The sequence below is a fragment of the Chiloscyllium plagiosum genome, unplaced genomic scaffold (assembly GCF_037043375.1).
Source record: "Chiloscyllium plagiosum isolate Xiang-an unplaced genomic scaffold, Cpla_swu_hap1 HiC_scaffold_18, whole genome shotgun sequence".
Classification (NCBI taxonomy): Eukaryota; Metazoa; Chordata; class Chondrichthyes; order Orectolobiformes; family Hemiscylliidae; genus Chiloscyllium; species Chiloscyllium plagiosum.
The window spans coordinates 76,459,648-76,485,530 of NW_028270156.1; the positions used below are offsets into that span (position 1 = coordinate 76,459,648).

The 25,883-nt window shown below is 42.8% G+C and overlaps 1 protein-coding gene across 1 annotated transcript in view; it reads left to right on the top strand.

Annotated features, from left to right (window-relative positions):
• The first annotated feature begins 7,521 nt into the window (after positions 1–7,521).
• Positions 7,522–25,883, top strand: part of LOC122558123 (mucin-6-like) — a 276,414-nt gene continuing 258,052 nt past the window's right edge. Inside the window, exons 1-4 of the mRNA XM_087996806.1 lie at positions 7,522–7,637; positions 14,131–14,221; positions 14,938–15,047; positions 25,064–25,271. Coding sequence (XP_087852932.1) covers positions 7,635–7,637; positions 14,131–14,221; positions 14,938–15,047; positions 25,064–25,271 — 412 coding nt within the window. The 5' untranslated portion in view covers positions 7,522–7,634. The remainder of the gene's footprint in view (positions 7,638–14,130; positions 14,222–14,937; positions 15,048–25,063; positions 25,272–25,883) is intronic.

The following is a 25,883-nucleotide window of genomic DNA, read 5'->3' on the forward strand; positions in this document are numbered from 1 at the left end:
ATTTCACCAGTTTCCTCATTTCCCCTTTCCCACCTCACCCCAGCTCCAACCTTCCAGCACAGCACCACCCTCATGACCTGTCCTACCTGTCTATCTTCCTTTCCACTCATCCACTCCACCGTCCTCTCTGACCTATCACCTCTATCCCCATCCCCATTCACCTATTGTACAGTATGCTACTTTCTCCCCACCCCCCTCTTGTTTACCTCTCCACTCTGCAGGCACCCTGCCTCTATTCCTGATGAAGGGCTTTTGCTCGAAACGTCGATTTTCCTGCTCCTCGGATGCTGCCTGACCTGCTATGCTTTTCCAGCATCACTCTAATCTAGATACAGCTTTTTACAGCCTCAGCAGTTCATTTCTACTTTTGTATTCTAGCCCTCTTGAAATGAATGCTAACATTGCATTTGCATCTACAAACTGCCAACTGAACTGTATGTTACCTTTAAGAGAATCCTGAACTAGGATTCACAAGTGCCTTTGTGTTTCAGATTTCCAAAGCCTTTCCCCATTTAGAAAATTGCCCACGTCTCTACTCTTCCTACCAAATTGCACAAATTCACTTTCCTACATTGTATTCCATCTGGCCCTTCTTTCCCATTCTCCTAGCATGTCCAAGTACTTTTGCAGCCCCCCCCCACTTCCTATCTCCCTACTTCCTACCTCCCTTCCACCTATCTTTGTGTCATCTACAAACTTCGCAACAATGCCTTCAGTTCCTTTGTCTAGATCATTAGAATAATTGTGGTCCAAGCATAGACACTGCGGAACCCCACTAAAACTCCTTTATTTCTACTCTCTACTTTCTGCCACTGAGACAATCCTCTCTCTATGCAAACACTTTGCCCCTAACACCTGGGCTCTTATCTTATTTAGCAGCCTCCTGTGCAGCACCTTATCAAAGATCTTCTGGAAATATCAAAGGCCTTCTGGAAATATAAAAGGACACAACACTACCTCAAATTCAGATAATGATGACAACTCCAATCGTGCAATACAGGCAAATTGAAGAAGACAAATGATAGATACAGAAGCTGAGAATAAGTAAATAGTTGTCATAGGGGTTTTGTCACTTGAAGACAAAACTGGAAGTTGCTGAAGAGATGGAGAGCATGGTTGGTATCATGAATGTAGGTGGGATGTGCCTGAACTAAGGGAGAAGAGGGTGGAAGCGAGGTAGGGCAACATGAGCTTGGTGGGGCTGGAGCACACAGAGACAATAGGTCGGCTGGGGAAGTTGGGGTTGTGGATCTTGGGGGGGGAGTGATAAGGTGAAGAGGGAGAGATGGAGGGGTGCATTGTGGGAGTGGATGGTGAGGGAGAACTGGGGTGCTGTCTGGCTGTGGGTCGTCAGTTGGACGCAGGGGTGACTCTGGAAAATGTAGCCAGAGTCTTGCTTGCAGAGTGGGTGGAGCCAATAGAGGCAGATGCTGGAGGGAAGTCGAGGCCAGTCCGAGTGTTTTTGTCAGCAGAATCTGAGGCAGCATTGCAGGAGACATCCGGAGCGAAGACAGGGATTACAGGTGAGTACTTGGTCCCGGTAGATGGTCACGATGGCACTGGTACCAACATGGAACCGGAAGCAGCTCTCGACCCGGAAGTTGCTTTGGACTGGAGAGGCACGGTGCTGGATGGAGTCTCCACGTGGGTAATAGCAGCAGCAGCAGTGAGGACTGGAGACAGCCAGAACCAGCGTGCAAATTTCGAACAGCGAACGAGTTCTCTAATTGGAGGAGGGAGAAGCAGAGTTTTGCAAACTTCCAATTTGTTATATCGGATATGAAGCCAAAAAACTTCGTTGAGCTGGTGGATTCTCTGTTGGACGTAGAACAGTAATGGTCCTCCACAAATTTGGAAAAGGAAGGCCCTGAGTTGAGGAGAGGGAATGGAGATTCCTCCACATAGCCGAGAGGGTGGAGCAGAGACACCAGAGAGAGAATAGTTGGTGGAGGCATTACAAGTATGGAGCAAAGGTGGGCCCAAATTTGGAGGGTTTAAAATGTACTTGTAGGCCTTCAGGGATGAGATGCAGCTGAGGAATGTCACTTGGCTGTAGTATCGAGTTTGTTTCATTGTGTGATCAAAGAGCTGGAGGGCTGAGGCACAGTGTTCTGGCAGTGAGAAAGGGACTCACTGAGTGCATGTCTGAGGGAGGCAGAGAACTTCGTCAAAGTGGATATTGCCACAACAAACCACACCGCAAGTTGGAGAAACAACACCTCATCTTTCAATTGGGCAGCCTACAGCCTGGAGGACTCAACATTGAGATCTCCAATTTCAAATAACCTCCCTTTCCAGCCCCTCCCTAATCCTGCCAATGCTCCCTGCCACCAACCAGATTCATTCCTCCCATTGACCAACCAGGTCGTACCTTCTACCTGTCTTCACCTATCCCCTTCACTACCCTGCCCCTGCCACCCCCTTTATCTGCAGCTCGCCCCATACCCACCCCCAGTCCTGAAAAAGGATCACACCCAAATACAGGGTTAAAGGCACAACTCATGGCAGTATATAGGAACAGAAGCATCTTAGGGTCCATGTCCATAGATCCCTCAAAGTTGCCACCCAAACTGATACAGTCGTTAAGAAGGCGTATAGTGTGTTGGCTTTCATTAGCAGGGGGATTGAGTTTAAGAGCCATGAGGTAATGCTGCAGCTCCACAGAGCCCTGGTTCAGCCACACTTGGAATATCATGTTCAGTTCTGGTCACTCCATTACAGAAAAGATGTGGAAGCCTTACATAGGGTACAGAGGAGATTTATCAGGATGCTGCCTGGACTGGAGGGTATAGTTTATGAAGAAAGTTTGAGGTAGCTAGGGCTTTTCTCATTGGAGAGAAAAAAGATGAAAGGTGACTTAATAGAGGTGGACAAGATGATAAGAGACATAGATAAAGTAGATAGCCAGAGACTTTTTTCCCATGGTGGAAATGTCTATCACGAGGAGGCAAAAGTTTAAGGTAGTTGGAGAAAGGTCAGAGGTAGGTTCTTTACACAGAGAGTGGTGGGTGCTTGGAATGCGTTGTCTTGGAATGCAGTGGTAGTAGAGTCAAATACATTAGGGACATTTAAGTGACTCTTGGATAGGCACAAGGAAGACAGTACAATGAAGGGTATGTAGGTTAGAGTAGGATAAAATGCTGGCACATTATCAAGGGCCGAAGAGCCTGTACTATGCTGTACTGTTCTACGTTCTATAAGAATTCCAAGTTGTTTTAAATAGAGCTTACTATTGCAATCATTTAATATGAAAATTATACATGTGGACCAGAGAACATAATTGCCGACACGCTGTTGTGACTTTGATGACGGAAGATGGAGGCATTCAGTGGTGGGAAAAATGGACTGAGATGGATTGTAGTGGTGGTAGTAGTGTGCATGCTTAGAGACAATGTACTTTCCCCCACCCTCCTCTCTGACCTATCACCTCCATCCCCACCCCCATTCACCTATTGTACTCTATGCTACTTTCTCCCCACCCCCACCCCCTCTCATTTATCTCTCCACTCTGCGGGCACCCAGCCTCTGTTCACGATGAAGGGCTTTTGCCCGAAACATCGATTTTCCTGCTCCTCAGATGCTGCCTGACCTGCTGTGCTTTTCCAGCACCACTCTAATCTAGACTCTGGTTTCCAGCATCTACAGTCCTTGTTTTAACCCTGTTAAAAAGCTGTGGTCAGACCACATTTGAATATTGTGAGCAGTTTTTGACCCCATATCTAAGGAAGAATTTGCTGCCGTTGGAGGGGGCCCAGAGGCGGTTCACAAGAATGATCCCGAAGATGAAGGGCTTGTCATATGAAGAGCAGTTGAAGACTTGGGGTCTCAACATGAGGGAGTTTAGAAGGATGAGGAGAGGATCTCATTGAAAAATACAGAATACTCAGAGGTTTGGGTACAATGGAAGTGGAGAAGTTTCCACTACTAGGAGAAACTAGTTCCTGAGTGCACAGCCTCAGAGTGAAGGAGTGACCCGTTAAAACTGAGATGAGAAGGAATTTCCTCAACCAGATGGTGGTTAATCCATGGAGCTCATTGTCGCAGAAGCCTATGGAGGTCAAGTCATTGAATATATTTAAGACAGAGATAGATATGTTCTTGACTACTGATGGGGTCGAAGATACAGGGCTAAGATAGGAGAAAGGGCTTGTGAAACATATCCTCCATGTTTGAATGGTGAGCAGACACAATGGGCTGAATGCCCTAATTCTGGTCCTCTATGTTATGGTGTTATGGTATGGGTTCAAGCAGTTTTAGTCTCTGCAGGAGTTTCATTTCCAATCTCGGTTTCAGTCCTCGTTTCCTCAAAAAGTAGAAGTGCCTTCCTTTATTTTTCAGCTTTTGTTTCAATTATTGTTCCTGGAAATGTCTTCGTGCTCATGAGGTCCAGGTATTCCTAGACTCACCCTCCTCAATGATAGTGGATGATGTAGAGGGGGAAGTTGTTCCCACATTTCCCCTTGAGCATTGATGAAATAAGAGAGTGGTTCTGAAGTCACTCCTTCAGAATTAAGAGTAGGAAGGGGAGGGGTGTGTTGGTGGTGCGTAGCCTCAGCCCTTTGGTGTTAATAGTAGTTGGTGAAGGGAAAGTTGTTAGCCCTTTCTGAACACTCTTCACTGTTAATTTGATAGGGGACGAGTCTTCGACATCTCTGAGTGCTAGTGAAATAAGGGTATAGTCCTGGATTCACTCCTTCAGTGTTAAGTGAGATTTATCCTTGATTCATACCGCTTTCTTTATTGTGAATTTCAATGCCTTGTCACATTTTTCCATTTTAATGTTGATTTAAAAATTGAAGTCTTGAATGATGAATTATTCCTGAAAGACTCACTGTGTTATATTGTAACTTGCTTCGCCTTCAGTCACTCTATAGCAAAAGTACAGTGTCTTCAGTCAGTCAGTTGTTTGTGTAATGTGTAGTAACATCAGTAAGCGCAGAACCCACACTCTGTATGCAAGACTGATATTTTAACTTTTCATGTTGTATGTAAACTTCAAGACAACTGACTCCCAAGAGCTTGACAATTTGTGGTGTATGTTATGCAGAGTAGCATATACAAAACTGCAAGTCACATCATGGTGAGAGTGCGTGGACACTAAAAGCTAGTCACAACAGCTAATATATGAATGCGAAAGGATGCAAAGGCTACAACAGGTGACATTGTGAAAGTGAAAAGACAAATAGTCATCCATTAATCTGTCTGAACTTACAACTACAACTAAAGCTAGATTTTATTTCAAAGGGAATGGAGTGAAAAAACTAGTCTTGATGAAACTAAACAAGAAATCAGTCAGACCACAGTTGACATACTGTGAACAGGACATTTGCCAAGGAAAAAGAAGACTTATTAGGTTGATTCTGGTTATGGAGGGATTTTCTTCTGTGGAGAGGTTGTATAGGTTGGGCTTATACTCACTGAGGTTTAGAAATGAGAGGCCAGCTTATTGAAACTTCTAAGGTTTTTAGAGGGCTTGACAGGACAGATGTACAGAGGTCACCTTAGAAACTCGATCTAAAACAGCAGCATGTGAATAAGAGCTAACTTATGCCGAAGGAACTATAACAAAGTAGCTTCCAAGGTTTTTGGGTGGGATGCTCTTTAAAGGGTTAGTGCGGACTCAGTGGGCCAAATGGCCTGTTTCTGCACTGTAGGCATTCTACGATTCTATTATATTCTATTCTGTTCTACTAAGATACATGGCTACTCTAGAAATATTACCCTGGTGCTAATGAACTGGGAAGTATTCTCAGGCTCAACCCTTGATGTTAATTAAGCCAAGTACTTTGTTTCTCAATGTTAATGAAATTGGATGGATGTTCTCAAACAGTCCCTTTCATTATTTGGGAAGGGTGTATTTCCAATATTACCACCCTCCCTGGTAATACAATGGGGGAGAGTGGTTTTGGACTCATCATTTCACTGTTAATGAGCTCTTCAAGGTGGTTATTTCTTGACTCAGCCATTCAATGTAAATAACATAATTTGCATTCCCTTAGATGCATCCTTTTTCTAATATTGCAGATTTAACCTTGCACATTTATTTTGTGTTAATGAAGTAAAGTGATGAGTAACTAGCTCAGAGATAGAGCTGCACATATGTCACTCCATTGGGTGTGATCAGTTGGTAGCAGGTTCCTTAATTGTAAGGTATTGTTGCATCCAGAGAGCTCAGGTAGTAATAGAAAGGTATCAGGTTGAATGCTGTAAGCTATTGTGTTATAGGGATCTTTACTAGCCAGCTAACTATATTTAGTAATACTGCATTCCCATTCATTCATTCATAACCCTTTACTAACCTGCTATTTACTATAATGCATTTTCATTCATTCATTCATAAAGCTGCGTTCATGTTTACTATTTTACTATTGCCAGATAGACTGAATTAAGACATTCCTTTCAAACTTATTACTGCTTCTTTATGTCTTCAATCCTTATCAAACCTATTTATATCAAAAGCTACCTCTGAGTAAATATCAAAGACTAGTAATCTATTCAGAAACAATACCCTCTCTGCAACTGTGTCTCCACGAAATATTATAATATTAATCAGCCCTTACCAACCATCTCTTCAGATCCAAATAGATTACAGGACATCAAACAGTTTCCTCAACTGGAATGTACTTATTAAACACATATTAAACAGGACCAAAACTTACTGTCAAAACGACGCTTTGTGAAATTGCATGAATGAATGAAACTCCAGCAAATAATAAATAAATCTCATGACCCAACTGTAGTAATCAGTTTAATATCCTCTATGCTTTTATTTAGTGCATGTATAATTTCTAACTTATTTATATCATATAGGTCTAGTATTTTTACTAACATTTACTAACTTAAAAGATAAAAGGACTAGTATCTCTTAATATGCAAGTAGACCGGACAGATGCTCTAATCCGAATAGCAGGCAGCACTTAGCAAATGTTTAAACAATCTCCTACTTTCACAGGACAAATGTCACAGAAACTTGTGCGTACAATAAATAAAACTGTGTAATGCCATAGTGATAGAATTTTAATATATGTAAGAACTGTGTATAAAGATGTTAGTGTAAGAACTGTATTTCAAGATTTCATCACCACCTTGAACTATGCTACTGTGGTCACTGAATAAAGAGGCTATTTTCACCACTTACCAATTTTGGTTGTTATTTGAAGATGATCCCGCATAACCATGTCATTTTTGTATGAACTTTAATTCTTTTTCTTGGTAATAATAGATTGCTGAGTACTCAACTGACTTGTGGATTAGTGGTGCTGGAAGAGCACAGCAGTTCAGGCAGCATCCAAGGAGCAGCGAAATCGACGTTTCGGGCAAAAGCCCTTCATCAGGAATGGCTTTTGCCCGAAACGTCGGTTTCGCTGCTCCTTGGATGCTGCCTGAACTGCTGTGCTCTTCCAGCACCACTAATCCAGAATCTGGTTTCCAGCATCTGCAGTCATTGTTTTTACCTCCTTGACTTCTAGTTTGGTTTTCCCAATAAATGATCTGCTTTATTGCTTTCTAGGAATGTTCGTCTACCGTACAGTTCAAATGGAATAAGTATTCAGCCTTTTGGGAACTTTGTCAGATTGTTAGCCAAACAACAGGGAGTTGATGCCATTGTTGTCTGGAACAATGAAGACTACCTGATGGTATATAATCTTTCATCTTCATTTAAGTCTTTCTTAACATTTTTAAATTGGAATTGTCATTAAAGTGTGTTGTCATTTATAATTTAATTTCTCATTCATTGCTCACTTGTTCTCCTCATATCATTTAACATGTGTGATTGTAACAGACAATTGGTAAGCCATTCTGTGGGTCTCATTTCAAAGTGACACCTCTGGAAAATACTGCATTCTGTGTCACTGGCATTTCACATACCACAGACCATTTTAAGAAATTTTTCTTCCTGCACTGCTTCCAGGTCAAAGAACCTCTCACAGAAGTAGCACGTTTTCCATGTTGAGAATTGACTAACCATCAGCAACAGAAAGAGTTACAAATATATACCCACATAAAATGAAGTACAAATTCACATCGGACACTTTACCCTTATACCTACCCAAAAATTGCCTGTTGTCTTTTAACTGTTTCTTTTAGTGAGGGGATATGAATTGGTTTTCTCTTGCCTTCTCCGTGTAATCCTTAGTTCATTGCTTGAAGAATTTCTGTCCATAACAATCAGCAGACTTGAAAATTTATTGTGACAGGTAGAGAAACATATGCATCGATCAGCAATGATCGGTGGCAGATCAGACTTGATGGGCTGAATAGCCTGTTTCTGCTCCTATATCTTACGGACTTGTGTACATAAATGCTGGCAGTAAAAGGGTCAACAGTACCATTCCTCATGACACACATAGATGAAGTAAGCGCTTTGCAAACCACTTAGAATCATAGAGTTTTACAAGGAATTTATGTAACTTTTATCATATCCTCAGGTCACCTGAAAGCATTTCACAGACTTTGAGTCAGAGGTTATTGTTATTTTCTTAGGCGGGTATGACAACCAATTTGTACAGCATAATAATGCCACAAATAGCAATAATACAAATATATTTTGTAATGCTGGTTAAGGTATTACGTTTGGCCAGTCTAAACTTGTCTTCAACAAACTGTGTTGTGTAAACTCAATAATCATCCCTTCCATGTCATCGTTAAATGTGTAGGTTCCTTTAAGGTTCAAGCAGATTTGATTGAGAGCAAATGATGCACGTTGAACTTTGTATTCCCCCCTCCTGCTTCACTAAGGGCTCTTGTGTCATGTTCGTTCCACTAATCCAGAAGATCCTGGTTTAAAACCATGTATTCCAGAGGTGTATTATTAAAACATCTACTGATGAGAAAAGTCCTACTTGTCTTCAAATGTGGATTTGGGGCTCTTGTTGTGCACCTTACCTCTGAACCAGGAGGTCTGGGTTAAAATCTGACCTGCTCCAGTGGTGTGTCATGATATCTCTACACAGGTTGATTAGAAAATAAAGCAACTATTCGGGCTCTTAGCGTCATTGAGTCATATAGCATGTAAATAGATCCTTTGGTCCAACCCATCCATGCTGACCAGTTATCTTAAACGGAACTTGTTCCATTTGTTTGCATTTGGCCAATATACATTTAAACCTTTCCTATTCATGTATTTGTCCAAATGTCTTTTAAATGTTGTCATTGTATCCACTTCTACCACTTTGGCAACTCCTTCCATACATGCACCACTCTGTCTGAAGAAGTTGCTCCTCAGGTCCCTTTTAAATCTTTCCATGCTTATTTTAAACTGGTTCCATCCAGGTTTGGCTTCCCCTACCTGTGGAAAAAGACCTTTGCTATTCACCTTTTCTGTGCCCCTCCTGATCTTATGAACATCCATAAGATTACCCCTCAGCCTCTGAAATTCCAGGGAAAAAAAGTCCCAGCCTAACCAACCTCTCTGTCTTACTCAAACCGTTCAGTCATGGAAACAAACTTGTAAAGATTTTATGCACCCTTCAAAGTTCAACAACATCCTTCCTATAACGGGGCGACTAAGATTGTATGCAGTATTCTAAAAGTGGCCTCACCAATGTCTTGTACAGCCGCTACATGACGTCCCAATTCATGTACTCTGACCAATGAAGGCAAGCATTCCAAATGCCACCGCCTTCACTCTGTCTACCTGTAATGCTACATTCAAGGAACTAGGAACTTCCATCCATAGGTCCCTCTATTCATTAACACACCCCAGAAACCTTACCACTGAATATATTTCTTACCATTGAATATGTTTCCCTCTCCACCCTTATCTGTGTTCCACAGAGACCATTCCCTCTGTAACTCCTTTGTTAGGTCCACACTTCCTACCAACCCACCCTCCTCTCTCAGCACCTCCCCTTGCTGCCACAAGAGGTGTAAAACCCGTGTCCATACATCTCCCTTGACCTCTGTACAAGGCTCCAAAGGATCTTTTCACATCCATCTGAGATTTTCCTGCATTTCTAAACACCTCATCTGTGTCCATTGCTCTCAATATGGTCTCCCGTATATTGGGGAGACAGGATGCCAACTTGGGGGGGGGGGGGGGACACCATACAACTCCACCGCCCTGTGGCCGACCACTTAAACTCCCCCTCCCACTCCATGTCCTGGGCATCCTCCACCGCCATATCCAAGCCACTTGACGACTGGAGGAAGGACGTCTCATCTTCCACCTGGGGACCCTCCAACCACATGACATCAACATCGACTTCACCAGTTTCCTTATCTCCCCTCCCCCACATCATCCCAGATCCAACCTTCCAACTGTCTTGAACTTATCTACCTGTCCATTTTACTTCCCATGAATCTGCTCCACCTTCCCATTCAATCTATCACTATCATCCCCACCACATTCACCTATCGCCTTCCGAGCTATCTTTCCCCCACCCTCACCCTTTTATTTATCTTTCAGCCCCCATCTTCCCCCACCCCACAAATCCCTGATGAAAGGTTTATGCCCGAAACATCGACTGTCCTGCTCCTCAGATGCTGCCTGACCTGCTGTGCTTTTCCAATGCCATACTTTTCAACCGTACTATTACCTGTCGAAGTCCTGCCCTGGTTTATCTGACTAAAATGTAACTCTGCGCATTTATCTAAATTAAACTCCATCTGCCACTGTTCCACCCATTGACCCATCTGATCAAGATATCATTCTTCTCTTGGTGTCATCCACAAACTTACTATACACACCTTTGATAGTCACAAATGATGAAAAACAGTGGACCCAGAACCGATCCTGGTGGTAGGTGGTACACCACTGTTCACAGGCCTCCGGTCTGAACAACAAATTGCTACCACCATCCTCTGTCTTCGACCATCAAGCTAATTTTGTATCCAATTGGCTATCTCTCCTTGGATCCCATATAATCTATCTTTGCTCACCAGTCTATCTTGTGGGACTTTATTGAAGGCCTTGCTAAAGTCCACGTAGACAAGGTCTATCACTCTGCCTTCATCTATCTTCTTGGGAACCTCTTCAAAAAACTTTACAAGTTTGTGAGACACAATTTCCCACATTCAAATTCATGCTGACTAACCCTAATCAGTCCTTGCCTTTCCAAATACATCCAAGTCCTGCCTCTCAGATTCCCCTCCAACAACTTACATACCACTGATGTCAGGTCAATCAACTTCTCCTCATAAAAATAAACCCTCGTACCTAAAGTTGACCGAGACTCTGGACTGCCTTTCTGTAGATAAGAGGGTTGAAAAATGTGGTGCTGAAAAAGCGCAGCATCCGAGGAGCAGGAGAGTCACAGAGGGAGTGGTCTCTCCAGAACGCTGATAGGGGTGGCGAGGGAAATATATCCCTGGTGGTGGGATCTGTTTGGAGGTGACTTTTCGGAAATGACGGAGGATGATACGATGTATCCGGAGGTTGGTGGGGTGGAAGGTGAGGACCAGTGGGGTTCTGTCCTGGTGGCGTTTGGAGGGGCGGGGTTCAAGGGCGGAGGTGCGGTAAGTGGGGGAGATGCGGTGGAGAGCATCGTCAACCACGTCAGAGGGGAAATTGCAGTCTTTGAAGAAGGAGGCCATTTAGGCTGACCCCACCACCAGGGATATATTTCCCTCCCTCCCCTCAGCGTTCTGGAGAGACCACTCCCTCCGCGACTCCCTCGTCAGGTCCACACCCCCCACTAACCCAACCTCCACTCCCGGCACCTTCCCCTGCAACCGCAAGAAGTGCAAAACTTGCGCCCACACCTCCCCCGTCACCTCCCTCCAAGGCCCCAATGGATCCTTCCATATCCATCGCAAATTCACCTGCACCTCCACACGCATCATTTACTGTATTCGCTGCACCCGATGTGGTCTCCTCTACATTGGGGAGATAGGCCGCCTACTTGCAGAACATTTCAGGGAACACCTCTGGGACGCCCGCACCATCTGCCCCGTCCGTGGCTGAACACTTTAACTCCCCCTCCCACTCCGCCATGGACATGCAGGTCCTTGGCCTCCTCCATCACCAGATCCTGGCCACACGACGCCTGGAGGAAGAGCGCCTCATCTTCCGCCAAGGAACCCTCCAACCACAAGGGATGAATGTAGATCTCTCCAGCTTCCTCATTTCCCCTCCCCCAACCTTATCTCAGTCCCAACCCCCGGATTCAGCTCCGCCCACTTGACCTGCAATCTTCTTCCCGACCTCTTTGACCCCACCCCCTCTCTGGCCTATCACCCTCACCCTCACCTCTTTCCACCGATCGTATTCCCAGCGCCCCTCCACCAAATCCGCCCCCCCCCTCCTTTTATCTCAGCATGCTTGGCACACCAGCCTCATTCCTGAAGAAGGGCTTATGCCCGAAGCATTGATTCTCCTGCTCCTTGGATGCTGCCTGGCCTGCTGCGCTTTTCCAGTACCACACTTTTTAACTCTGGTCTCCAGCATCTGCAGTCCTCACTTTCTCCCTGTAGGTAAGAGGATCAAAGTGTTCACAGTTTTCCAGGTGTAGTCTAGCTGGTGCCTTCTATAGTATTAGCAAAACCTCTCTATTTGTATGCTCCAATTCCTCTGAATATGAGGTGACCATGGCAGGTGTGATCATACATTGTGCCCCATCTTGAAGCCAAGGTACACGTTACCATGGATGAACACATCTCCAACATAATCCCTTCCTATCCATGCTTTATTGTTTCTGCCCCTTACAAATACTGTTGCCTTCTTCACAATTGTCATTCCCCATCATCCCAAGCCTACAGTCCAAATCCCAAAGTATAGGCGCCTGACACTTTTCTGTGACGTCAGAGCTACTGCGCACACACAAACACCCATGCAGATTTCCCTACACACACACACCACCACCACCACCACCTTTTCCCTTAGTTTCTGTGGACAACCCGACAGACTGACTGTGGCTCACCTCTGAGAGCGACCTAACCAGATAACAGTTATCAAGAATTACCCAGAGATTGAATGATAACTGGATATCCCCCAGTTGCATTAGGCCCATCTCCATGGACGAACTACAATGAAGCCACAGAACTGACTGTGACCCACTCTCTGGACTGCAGAAGTTTAGACCAGCTGACAAAATACCTAGACCAAATGCTGGACCATGTCCCATCTCCTGGACTGATATGGCAGTCTGCTCTTGACTTACTGTCCTGGGACCCGCTGATGGGTGTCCCCATGGACTTCTGTCACGGTTACTCCTCTCTGACTTTGAGGCATGGCAGTCTGTTTGCTGCATATTTAGTGAACTGCTGTCACACGGAGCAGATGTGAGATTGTGGCACACTGCCATACAGAAATATTTGTGCCCTTGACAGATGACTGCTGACCAGCAGGGAAGCTGTCTGGTTGTTTGACTGCACTATTCAGCATGACATGGAAAGGCATGGATGATGTGAATATTCAGATTGGCACTAATTGAGCAAGCGAGCATCCAGAATGAAGCCTGGTCAAACCCATGAGCTGGTGCCTTTCAATGTGTGCAAAATATACTTGTAATGGCTTTTCAAAGGCCAGCAGAGAGCCGAAGTTACAAGGTACCTTTCTAACTAGCACATCAATAATTCTCAATATCTAGCTTGTTCCACATATTGGATATACTAGAAAACTGAAAATTAATGATGCAAGTTGCGGCATTAACACAATATTTTTACAGGCTTAAAATGAGCAAAATGCCTTTTCCTGTTATTCTTATGATATTATAGGATAAGGGGAGCAGAACAATGGGAACACCACCACCTTTAATTTCCCCTCCTAGCCACTCACCATCTTGACTTGGCAATATATTGTCATTCCTTCACTGTCACTGGGTCAAAATCCTGGATGTCCCTCCCTAATGGCATAGTGGATTAACCCACAGCAGGTGGATTGCAGCGGTTCAAGAAGGCTGCTCACCACCACCTTCTCGAAGGCAAGTAGGGATGGGCAATAAATGCTGGCCAACCAGTATCACCCACATCCCACAAATTAATTTAAAAAAATAATGCTGACTGCTGTCTTTGGGTATGACAGTAAAGTAGAGCTTCTCCATGTTAGGTACAAATTTTCACACTTTTCTGCTTGTGATAGTACTCTCGATGTATTGAAATGTGACACCAGGAATTAAGCTTTCACAAATGATTTTTGACACATGTATGTATTGTGTTGTAAATTCTCAGAACTTTTCTTTCCTTTTCAAGGTTGAATTGGGAGACAAATATAAAAACAAGACCTGCGGCTTGTGTGGGGATTTTAACAACTCTCCTGAATATAATGAGCTTTTCCATGAAGGTATCCATTTTGTTCTAACACATGGACATGACGACTTCACTTACTGTTACTCTGTATGCCCCAGCCATGAAAGGATATTTTCCAAATATGGCACAGGAATGGGTTTTAACTGGGGACAAAAATGGCATTGACAGGAAGGATAGGAGGAGTTATGAGTAAATGTTCAGCATTCACAATGATCAGTCCTCCCAGAATCATATATGTCTCAAAGTCGCTTTTTAATCTCTTAAACTACAATAGATACAGCCCCATCCAGACCAACATTTCCTCACATAAAAATGCAGTCGACCTCAACCATCATCCCAGATATCAATCTAACGAACCTTCTAGAACTGGTTTGAACTCATTCATATCTTTTAAGTTACTGACGAAAACTGTACACATTACACATCCCTGTTATTCAATCAACCCGTTACAACAAGTGTCAACATTCTATTCTATATGCTAGTTATTTTCTATACCTATATTTTAACATGTGAGTCATTTACCAGGGCACCCTCAATGTTCTGCAATTTTGTTTTATTTAAATAATGTGCCTCATTCTTTCCAAGGCAGGGAGGGGAAAGGGAAGAGGAATAATATAGTTACAGCTGAAAATCTTTCAAAATGACTCATTCATTTTTTTTTTAAATGTTAAACAAGGGGAAGTAATGGCACAGTGTGTCTCAGTTCTTACAAAATTCCCATCATGTCTGACAATTTTTGGTCTTTTTCAGGTCATAGATTTACTATACTCCACTTTGCTTCTCTACATAAGTTAGATGATCCTTTGGAACATTGCATGCATATGAAGAATGAGAGTGAGGAGGAACAACTTCCGAAATACGTGAGTGTGACATCAATCTGACCATCTTTAATTTCTTTAGTTTTTGAGCATGACTTGGCAATTAGAGTTTGTACACTTATAATGACAATATAAATATATTAGTTGGAAAATATTCACTGAATGAATAGCTATTTTTCCTCCAGCGGTTTCTGGCAAGTGTTATAGGCATCAATGTTAACACAAAGGAGGAGTTTGGATAGTTGATGTGGATTATTGGGGATCATTGAATGTGTGGTATTGTTCAATTTATTTATAATTTTATTTGGGTTTTTGTACCTCCATTGCATTTGCATGGGAGTATCATGCACTCACATCATTAGTTTAACTTCAACTATTTAAAGTGCCAAGGGTAAAAATGGAGGAGTTATGAGTCATAGACTCTGACAACACGGAGACAGGCCCTTTGGCTCAAACCAATCCATGCCAGCCAAAACATCCATTCACACTAACCCCATTTCCCTGCACTTGGCCCATATCCTTCTAAACCTTTCCTATTCATGTATTTGTCCAAATGCCTTTTAAATGTTGTTAATGTACCCAACTCAACCACTTCTGCTGGCAGCTCATTCCATACATGTACTATCCTCTGTGTAAAAATGTTGACTTGCATGTTCCCTTTTCTTATTTCACCTCTAACCTTAAACTGATCCCCTTCAGTCCTTGATTTCCCAACCCTGGGAAAAAGACTGAGTGCATTCACCCTCTCATGATCTTATACACTTGTATAAGATACCCCCCTCAGTCAAAGAACAAAGAAAATTTACAGCCCAGGAACAGGCCCTCCAAGCCTGAACCGATCCAAATGTACTGTCTAAACCTGTCGGTCATTTCCTAAGCATCTGTATCCCTCTGCTCCCCACCTACTCATGCAACTGTACAGATGCATCTTAAATGAATCTACTGTGCCTGTCTCTACCACCTCTGCTGGCAACACATTCCACTGCCCACCACCCTCTGTGTGAAGTACTTACCACGTGTATCCCCCTTAAACGTTCCACCTCTCACTTTGAAAGCATGATATCTCGTTATTGAATCCTTCACCCTGGGAAAAAGCTTGTCTCTATCCACCGTGTCTATACCCTTCATGATTTTGTAAACCTCAATCAGGTCACCCCTCAATCTCCTTTTTTCTAGTGAAAATAAACTTAACCTACTCAATCTCTCTTCATAGCTAGCACCTTCCATACCAGGCAACATCCTCGTAAACCTTCTCTGCACCCTCTCCAAAGCGTCTCCTATGCTTTAAAGAAAAAAGCCCTAGCTTGTCCAACCTCTCCATATAACTCGGACTATTGAGTCCTGGCAACATCCTAATACATTTCTTTTGCACTTTTTGCAGGGTAATAACATCCTTCCTATAGCAAGGTCAAAACTGAATGATATACTCCAAGTGCAGCCCATCAACATCCAGTATATCTGTAGCATAAATTCCTAATTTCTATACACAATGCCCTGACTGATGAAGGCCAAGTGTGCCAAAAGCCTTCTTCACTGCCATGTCTACCTGTGACTCCATTTTCAGAGAGCCATGCACCTGAACTTCAAGGTCTCTCTGTTCCACTACACTCCTTAAGACCCTACCATTCACCATGAAACTCCTCCCTTGATTTGACTTTCAGAAGTGCAAGACCTCAGACTTATCTATATTAAACTCTATTTGCCATTTCTTGGTCCACTTCCCCAGCAAAAGATCCTGCTTCATTTTCTGATAATCTTCCTCACTGTCCACAATGCCATCTATTTTCATGGCATCTGCAAACTTGTTAATCATGCCCTGTACATTATCATCCAAATCAGTGATATAGATGACAGTATCAGTGGGCCCAGTACCAACCCCTGAGGCACTCCACTAGTCACAGGCCTTCAGTTGAACAAGAATCCTTCCACTGTTACTCTCTGCTTTCTATCAACAAGCCAATTGTGTGTCCTACTGGAAGCAGGGGAAGAGATTGCTGCACCTTTGGCGATGGCCTTTGCGTCTCCACTGTCCACTGGAGTTGTGCCAGATGATTAGACAGTGGCAAATGCTATTTCCTTTTTCAAGAAAGTGAATATGAACAATCCTGGGAATTACAGACCAACCAGTCTTGCATCTGTGCTGGGCAAATTATGGGAGAGGACTTTGATAGACAGGATTTATGATTACTTGGAAAACCATAGTTTGATTAGAGATAGTCGGCATTGATTTATGAGGGGCAGGTCATGCCTCACGAGCCTTATTGAATTATTTGAGGATGTGACAAAATACGCTAATGAAGATGGAACAGTGGATGTGATATACATGGATTTTAGCAAGACTAAAGTTTGTCCATAGTAGGCTCATTCAGGAAGTAATGAGGCATGTGATACAGGGAAATTTTTGGTTATCTGGATACAGAATTGGCTGGCCCGTAGAAGAGTGTGGCAGTAGATGAAAACTATTCAGCCTGGAACTTGGTAACCAATGGTGTTCTTCAGGGGTCTGGTCTGGGACTTCTGCTCTTTGTGATTTTTATAAATGACTTCGATAAGGAAGTGGAAGGGTGGGTTAGTAAGTTTGCTGATGACACAAAGGTTGATGGAGTGGTGGATAGTGTGGAGGGCTGTTGGAGGTTGCAACGAGACATTGACAGGATGCTGAGCTGAAAATGGCTTATGCCATTCCTGAAGAAGGGTTTATGCCCGAAACGTCGATTCTCCTGTTCCTTGGATGCTGCCTGACCTGCTGCACTTTTCCAGCAACACATATACTTGGTAGTGTGGATGAGCAGAGGGATCTTGGTGTCCATGTACACAGATCTCTGAAAGTTGCCACCCAGGTAAATAGTGCGGTGAGGAAGGCATATGGCGTACTGGCTTTTATTGGTAGAGGAATTGAGTTCCGGAGTCCTGAGGTCATGATGCAGTTGTATAAGACTCTGGTGCGGCCGCATCTGGAATATTGTGTGCAGTTTTGGTCGCCATACTATAGGAAGGATGTGGAGGCACTGGAACGGGTGCAGAGGAGGTTTACCAGGATGTTGCCTGGTATGGAAGGAAGATCGTATGAGGAAAGACTGAGACACTTGGGGCTGTTTTCATTAGAGAAAAGAAGGTTTAGGGGTGACTTGATTGAGGTGTACAAGATGATTAGGGGGTTAGATAGGGTTGACAGTGTGAACCTTTTCCCGCATATGGAGTCGGGTATTACAAGGGGGCATAGCTTTAAATTAAGGGGGGGTAGATATAGGACAGAAGTTAGGGGTAGGTTCTTCACTCAGCGAGTCGTAAGTTCATGGAATGCCCTGCCAGTAGCAGTGGTGGACTCTCCCTCTTTATGGGCATTTAAGCGGGCATTGGATAGGTATATGGAGGATAGTGGGTTAGTATAGGTTAGGTGGGCTTGGATCGGCGCAACATCGAGGGCCAAAGGGCCTGTACTGCGCTGTATTCTTCTATGTTCTATGTTCTATTTTCAGCTCTGATCTCCAGCATCTGCAGTCCTCACTTTCTCCTCGAGGGTGCTGAGCTGGGTTGATAAGTGGTAGATGGTGTTCAACCTGGAAAAGTATGAAGTGATTCATTTTGGAATGTCAAATTCGAATGCAGAATACAAGGTTAAAGGCAGGATTCTTGACAGTGTGGAGGAACAGAGGGATCTTGAGGTCCATATCCATAGACCCCTCAAGGTTGCCACCCAGTTGATAGGGTTGTGAAGTAGGCATTCACAGGGGGATTATGAGTCGTGAGGTTATGCTACAGTTCCCTACAGTTCTGGTTGGACCACACTTGGAATATTGTGTTCAGTTCTGGTTGCCTTATTGTAGAAAAGATGTGGAAGCTTTAGAGGAGATTTATCAGGATGCGACTTGAATTGGATGGCATGTCTGATGAAGAAAGTTTGAGAGAGCTAGGGCTTTTCTCAATCCAAAGACTTACATATTGCATTTATGTCTGCATTTGCACACTATAACGATACTATGATTCTGTGAATAAATTTAAACTCTATTGGGTTTTAGTATCTAGGGGGTATAATTTAAACGGATTGGTTAGATTCAAATTGTTGTCAAAGTAACAAGGAAACAGCCCTTCCTGATGAAAGGCTTATGCCTGAAACATCGATTCACCTGCTTCTTGGATGCTGCCTGACCTGCTGTGTTTTTCCAGCACCACGTTCTTGACTCTGATCTCCAGCATCTGTAGTCCTCATTTTCTCCAAAACAGCAATGAACTCAGGTATCTATTTCACAGCCAAATGTTACATATTTTCACTTTTCCAGTACACTCTGAGACTGCTAATTAGTCATATGACAGGTGCTTGTCAGCTCTCAGTGCAAAACAGCATTCATTTTCTCTTAAAGATACAGTACATGTCTTCAACTTCATAACCCTATGTTCTAATTTACCAGCTCCGCCTGGATCTTACCTTCCAGAGCAGCCTACCATGTGGAACCTTATCAAAGGCCTTACCGAAATCCATATAGTCTGCTCTGCCCTCGTCAACCATCTTGGTCTCTTCATCAAAGAACTCTCACAAATTTGTGAGGCATGATTTGCCATGCACAAAGTCATGCGGACTATTCCTAATCAAACGCTGTCTTTCCAAATACCTGTAAATCTTATCTCTCAGAATCTTCTCAAGCAACTTACCTGGAGCGTCGGAGGCTGATGGAGGTTTATAAAATCATGAGGGACACAGATAGGAAAAGTGGATAAACTCTTCTCTCTCGGGTGGGGGAGTTCAGAACTAGAGGCCACAGGTTTAGGGTGAGAGGGCAAAGATATAAAAGGAACGTAAGGGGCATCTTTTCACGCAGATGGTAGTACATGCATGGAATGAACTGCCAGGAAAAGTGGTGGAGGCTGGTACAATTGCAGCATTTAAAAGGCATCTGGAATGGTATCTAATAGGAAGGGTTAGAGGGGTATGTGCCAAGTGCAGGCAAATGGGTTAGATTAGGTTAGGATATGTGGTTGGCATGGACAAGTTGGACCGAAGGGTCTGTTTCCGTGCTGTACATGTCCATGACTCTACCACAATATTAGGCTTACTGGTCTATAGTTTTCAGGCTTTTGTTTGCAGCCATTCTTGAATATGGGCACAACATTCACTACCCTCCAGTCTTCCGGGACCTCACCCATGGCTAACAATGATGCAAAACTATCAGCCAGACCCCCCGCAATTTTGTCTCTAGCCTCTTGCAATGTCCTTGGATGTATTTGGTCAGGACCAGGAGATTTTTCCACCTTCATAAATTCTAATACATCCAACATCTTCCTCTACTGTGATATGGACTGTCCACTAAAGATATGACCACTAAATTTCCCAAGTCCCCAAATGTGCTGTCTTGCTCTATAGTAAACACAGGAGAAATATTCATTGAAGATCTTATCCATCACTTGCTGTTCTACACATGCATGTCTGCTTTGGTCCTTGAGGGGTACTATTCTCTCTCTAGTTACTCTTTTTCCATTAATATACTTAAAGAACATCTTTGGATTCACCCTAATCTTTTCAGTCAAGGCTTTCTCATTGCTCCCTTTTCACCCTCCTGATGCCCTTCTTCAGTAAACTCCCGTATCCTCTAGTGCCTCCAGAGATTCTCTTGATTCCAACTGCCTGTACTTCAGCCATACCACCTTTTTTCTGGTCAAAGCCTCAATGTCTCTTGTCATCCACAGTTTTCTATTCCTGTCAATGCTCTTAGGAACGTATAGACCTTGAACCTTAGCTATCTCACTTTTAAAAGTGTTATGACATGGGGTAAGCTCTCCTGCTTAATTTTAAACAGGCAACACAGAAAAGATTTATCCTGTGCAGTAATCTGTAACAATTCGAGTGGCCAATAACTATGTAAAGTAAAAATTAACAACTTTATTTCTTAAAGTATAACAGACAATAATTAACTAACCATTATTTACAATTTCTTTCTCTAACCTATCTTTTACCTCCTCTTCTATAATACTAGCCCCAATTAAGATTTACAAGACAACACTTCTTGTCTCAAAACCAGGCAGCTTGTCTTCAGATCTTCCTGTGTCTTCTTTTCTCCTTGTTAGGAATTTTTGCATCACAGGTCTCACAAGCAGACATGGAAGAGATGGGTAAGATCTTCAATGAATATTTCTCCTGTGTTTACTATGGAGAAAGACAGAACACTTGAGGACTTGGGAAATTTAGTGGTCATATCTTTAGTGGACAGTCCATATCACAGTAGAGGAAGATGTTGGATGTATTAGAATTTATGAAGGTGGAAAAATCTCCTGGTCCTGACCAAATACATCCAAGGACACTGCAAGAGGCTAGAGGTGCCTATATTAATAATGAAAGGAATCGATTTTAAAAATTAAGACAAAGTCCATTGCTCGTGGGTTTGGGAAAGACAGTACCACTGCAAGACTGCCACACTGGGCCACTGGAATAAAGGACCGGAAGCCGCTACCAAAGCAGGCCATCCACAACCCTGCCGTTGAAATCCCGGAGCGCAAGACTCCTTAGAAGATGCTTCAAGGAGAAATCTCATTGCTGGTTGTCAACCCTGGGAAGGAAGGCTTCATGAAAGCTTCCTAAAGAAATCCCAGGCTGACCCATGTGATGGAATCCCAGGCCTTTCCGTCAAAGAATCCAAAGCAGACGTAGCCACAAGCTACGAGGAACCACCATCGCCACCGCAGCATCCGTCCACCTTGCTGACTTCGCCTCTGCGAATAGTGGGTTCTTATGCTCGGATCTCTGCAAGCTGATCCTCAACGCCACTGTCAGAGTCATGGTCCAGATTCACCAGTGGCTGCCATGTTCCGGACCCCAACAAAGATTACTTCCTACTGCCGTCTGCCAAAAAGAACAATAAAGATCAGAAGAGACTTTTTTAAAAAAAAGGAAAGAAAAGAAAAGCAGACAGAGAGAATGAGCCCTGGGCATAGGAGTTCAGACACTGTCTACTCCACTGAAACCATCTAGTCTCATTATTCTTCCTTTTCTTTCCCCATATCTGCTGTTTCAGTCAAACTAGTTCTCAGTTGTGACCTGTTTCAATCAAACTTTTTCTATTTTCCTCTTAATCTCTCTGTCATCCAGGGAGATTTTGGTTTGTTTGCTTTAACTTTCCACTTTGTGCGAATCTACTAGCTATGATGAAACCTTCTTCATCTGTCCATTTTTGTACTGAGGAGGAAAGCTAATAAACTATCATTTGTACGATTTATAGAACATTTAGTTCTGGGAAGACAATTAAATTTAAAAATTGTGTGAAGAGGTTCTGTTTGGAGAGTACCAGAGGCTAAATGAAACAACGGGACCTCGGAGGTTATAATCTTTGGATTGTTACCATTACCATAAACCAAATGCAATTTGGAATTAGGATCAGCAAGTTATGGAAATGATCTTGTGGCTAAATGAGTAGTGTAGAACAGAGGAGTGCCAATCCTGGAATACTGGCAGCAATATGAGATAGAAGGATTTGTTCCATTTGGATAGGCATAATCTATTTGGGTTGAAACTGGGGTCCAGCAGAGACAATAAATAGAGCAATCACAAAGACTTCAAACTAGTAAATGGGAGTGGAGGAAGGACTTAGTCAGAAAGGAAATATTTTGATAATAAATTGAGAATAAATGGGAATAGACTACCTGTCATAAATTATACTTCTGGCACTACAGATCGAGGGATAATCAAAAATTGTAAAGTAATTAAATCAAAATTACTTTAGTGGGCAGCACGGTGGCACAGTGGTTAGCACTGCTGCCTCACAGCGCCAGAGACCCGGGTTCAATTCCCGCCTCAGGCGACTGACTGTGTGGAGTTTGCACATTCTCCCCGTGTCCTCCGGGTGCTCCGGTTTCCTCCCACAGTCCAAAGATGTGCAGGTCAGGTGAATTGGCCATGCTAAATTGTCCATAGTGTTAGGTAAGGGGTAAATGTAGGGGTTTGGGTGGTTTGTGCTTCGGCGGGTCGGTGTGGACTTGTTGGGCCAAAGGGCCTGTTTCCACACTGTAAAGTAATCTAAAGTAATCTAATCTAAATCTAAAAGAGAGAATAATTAAGAAATGAGTGAATAAAACAGCAAGCTTGTTAGGATGTATTACGTAAAAATTTGTATGAAGCGTAAGGAAGAAGTTTAATTTTAGGAGCAACATGGAGGATGATAATGCTGAGGAGCACAGTGGCTCAGCGGTTTTCATTGTTGCTTCACAGGTCCAGGAACCTCGGTTTGATTCCACTCAAAGGCACTGTCTGTGTGGAGTTTGCACATTCTTCCCACCTTGGCATGGGTTTCTTCTGGATGCTCCAGTTTCCTTCCACAGTCCAAAGACGTGCAGGTTAGGTGGATTGGCAGTGCTAAATTGCCCATTGTATCCAGGGATGTGGAGGCTACGTGGATTAGCCATGGGAAATGAAGGGTTACAGGAATAAAGTGGGTCTGGGTGGGATCCTTTTCAGAGGTTTGATGTGGACTTGATGAACTGAGTGACCTGCTTCCACACCATAGTGATCCTGTGAGGTGATGTAGTAGCCAGTAATGAGGCATGATTAAACTATGGTCAAAACTGGAAACTACAAATAATACGCTGTAACCAGTTAAGACAGTGAAGAGATGTATAATATGGAAGTAGATGGAAATGTGTTGCTGGAAAAACGCAGCAGATCAGGCAGCATCTAGGGAACAGGAGAATCGACGTTTCGGGCATTAGCCCTTCTTCAGGAATATGGAAGTAGCCTTAGTAGTGCAGATCAAATCACTTTAGTGATATAAGGAGAGGTAAATAAGCAATGAAAATTTTACTGGTAGATTTAAGACTGTAACGGGATTGGCTATGTGCCCCTGGTAGATTGTATTAATATAGAAAGGAGCAAACCGATAGGAACATAGGAGCAAGACTATGCTTCTGGTTTGTCAAGCCTATCCATGCTTATTAGAATCACGGCTAGTCTGTTTGTGGCTTCAGCTCTGCTGTCCTGTCTGCACTCATAAACCTTCACTCCTTGGCTGTCAAAAATCCATTTTACTCCGCCTTGAAGAATTGTAAAGACCCAGCCTCCACTACCTTCTGGGGAGGAGAATTCAACACTGTATTGATCCTTTGAGGGGAGAAAGAAAGCCCCATTATTAAACCCGTGAATGACTACCAACTTTCAAGGTCCAAGTGCATGAATTGCCCAAAGTTAGTATGCAGGTGCAGCAAGTAATCAAGAAGACTAATGGATTGCTGTCCTTTATTATGAAAATAATTTAACGTAAAAGTAATGATTTAATACTTCAATTCCACAGGATATTGATGATTTGCCACCTTGAATATTATGTGCAGTTTTAGTTACCTTATTTAAGGAAGAATGGAAACGTGTTGGAAATAATTCAGAGGGGGTTTTCTAGATTGATAGCTGGAATGAATAGATTTCTTGGCAAAGACTGGACAGGTTTCACTTGTTTGGTTTGTATTGGAGTTTAGAAAAGTGAGGGGTAACTTGATTGAAGTGTATAAGAACATGAATAGCCTTGACAAGGTAATATGGAAAAGAGGTTTTTAGTTGTGGGAGAGTACAAAATTTTAGAAAACAGATGTGGGAAATTTGTTTGGGGGATTTTTAAGGTGGAAGTAGTTCGATTCAAGTTAGGCAAGGACAATGAATGTTATTCATCTTGGTAGAATCCATACAAATGGATCAGTGATGATCTTATTGAAAATTGGGTCAGGCTCAAGAATCCAAATGGCCTACTGCTGGTGTGTATTCAATTATTTGTACGATAGTTACTACATCCATGCTAAGCTGCTATTTTTACTGTCACTAACTTTTTTAACCTTCAAAGTATGAGAGTAGATGAGGCAAGTGCAATTAGATGAATAAAGAGAGAGAACAAATGAACTGAAAATGAACTCACTGTGTTTTCTCTTATTTTCCATATTGCAAAGACTGAATTGAGAGTAGGCCAAGCACCGGATACATTAACTGGAAAATAATTTGGTCTATCTGTGAAATAAGTATATGTTCTCACAACATTAACTTAGAGATTAAAAAAAACTGATGTTGCAATAAATAATTCTTTTGTTTTCATTTTTAGCAAGATTTTTGTGCTTCCCTGATGGATAAAGTTGCACCAGAATGCACTGTGCCAAGATCAGGCTATATTAAAAGCTGTCAACAGGACCTGTCAAAGTGCTCCAAGAAATATGATGCCAACTGTGCTTGTGATACTTTCTCTGAATATGCAAGGGAGTGTTCAAGGTTATTGCAACCTGTCAGAAACTGGAGACATGAACGATTGTGTCGTAAGTTTGGAGAATAATTTTCAACATTTATGTATTTTCTCAATGCTGCGTTGATATTCAAGCTGTTGCCAAAGTCAGAAATGTGTCCTTGACATCATTAAACATCTTAAGATTATTGATCTCATTTGTATTATCAATAACATTTTTTTTACATTCTTACCATTCTGCCATTGAAACATGTGGAGCCAGTTGTCAGTTATGATGAATATTACTTCCAACAATTGATTGTATGTCAGTGCTCACCTGTTTCACATTAAATACTGATAGTTACATAGAGTTCCTCCCATTGACTGCTGATAGGTAATTCAAGGTCATATCTGCTAGGCTGGATCTGTCTCCGGTTGTGAGGGAATCAACTAGAGGGAAAAAACATATTTAACCTCATCCTTATTAATATTCCTGCAGCAGATCCATCTCTCTGGTACCGGTAAGAGTGACCAACATACAGTTGTTATGGAGACAAAGTTCCATCTTCTCTTTGAGGATATTATCCATTGTGTTCTGTGGGTGTAACCCCTATGCTAAATGAGATAGATTTCATGCTGATCTAGCAACAGGACATCATGGGGTACAGTGGGCACAGCAAACTTATACTCGAACATAATTTGTAAC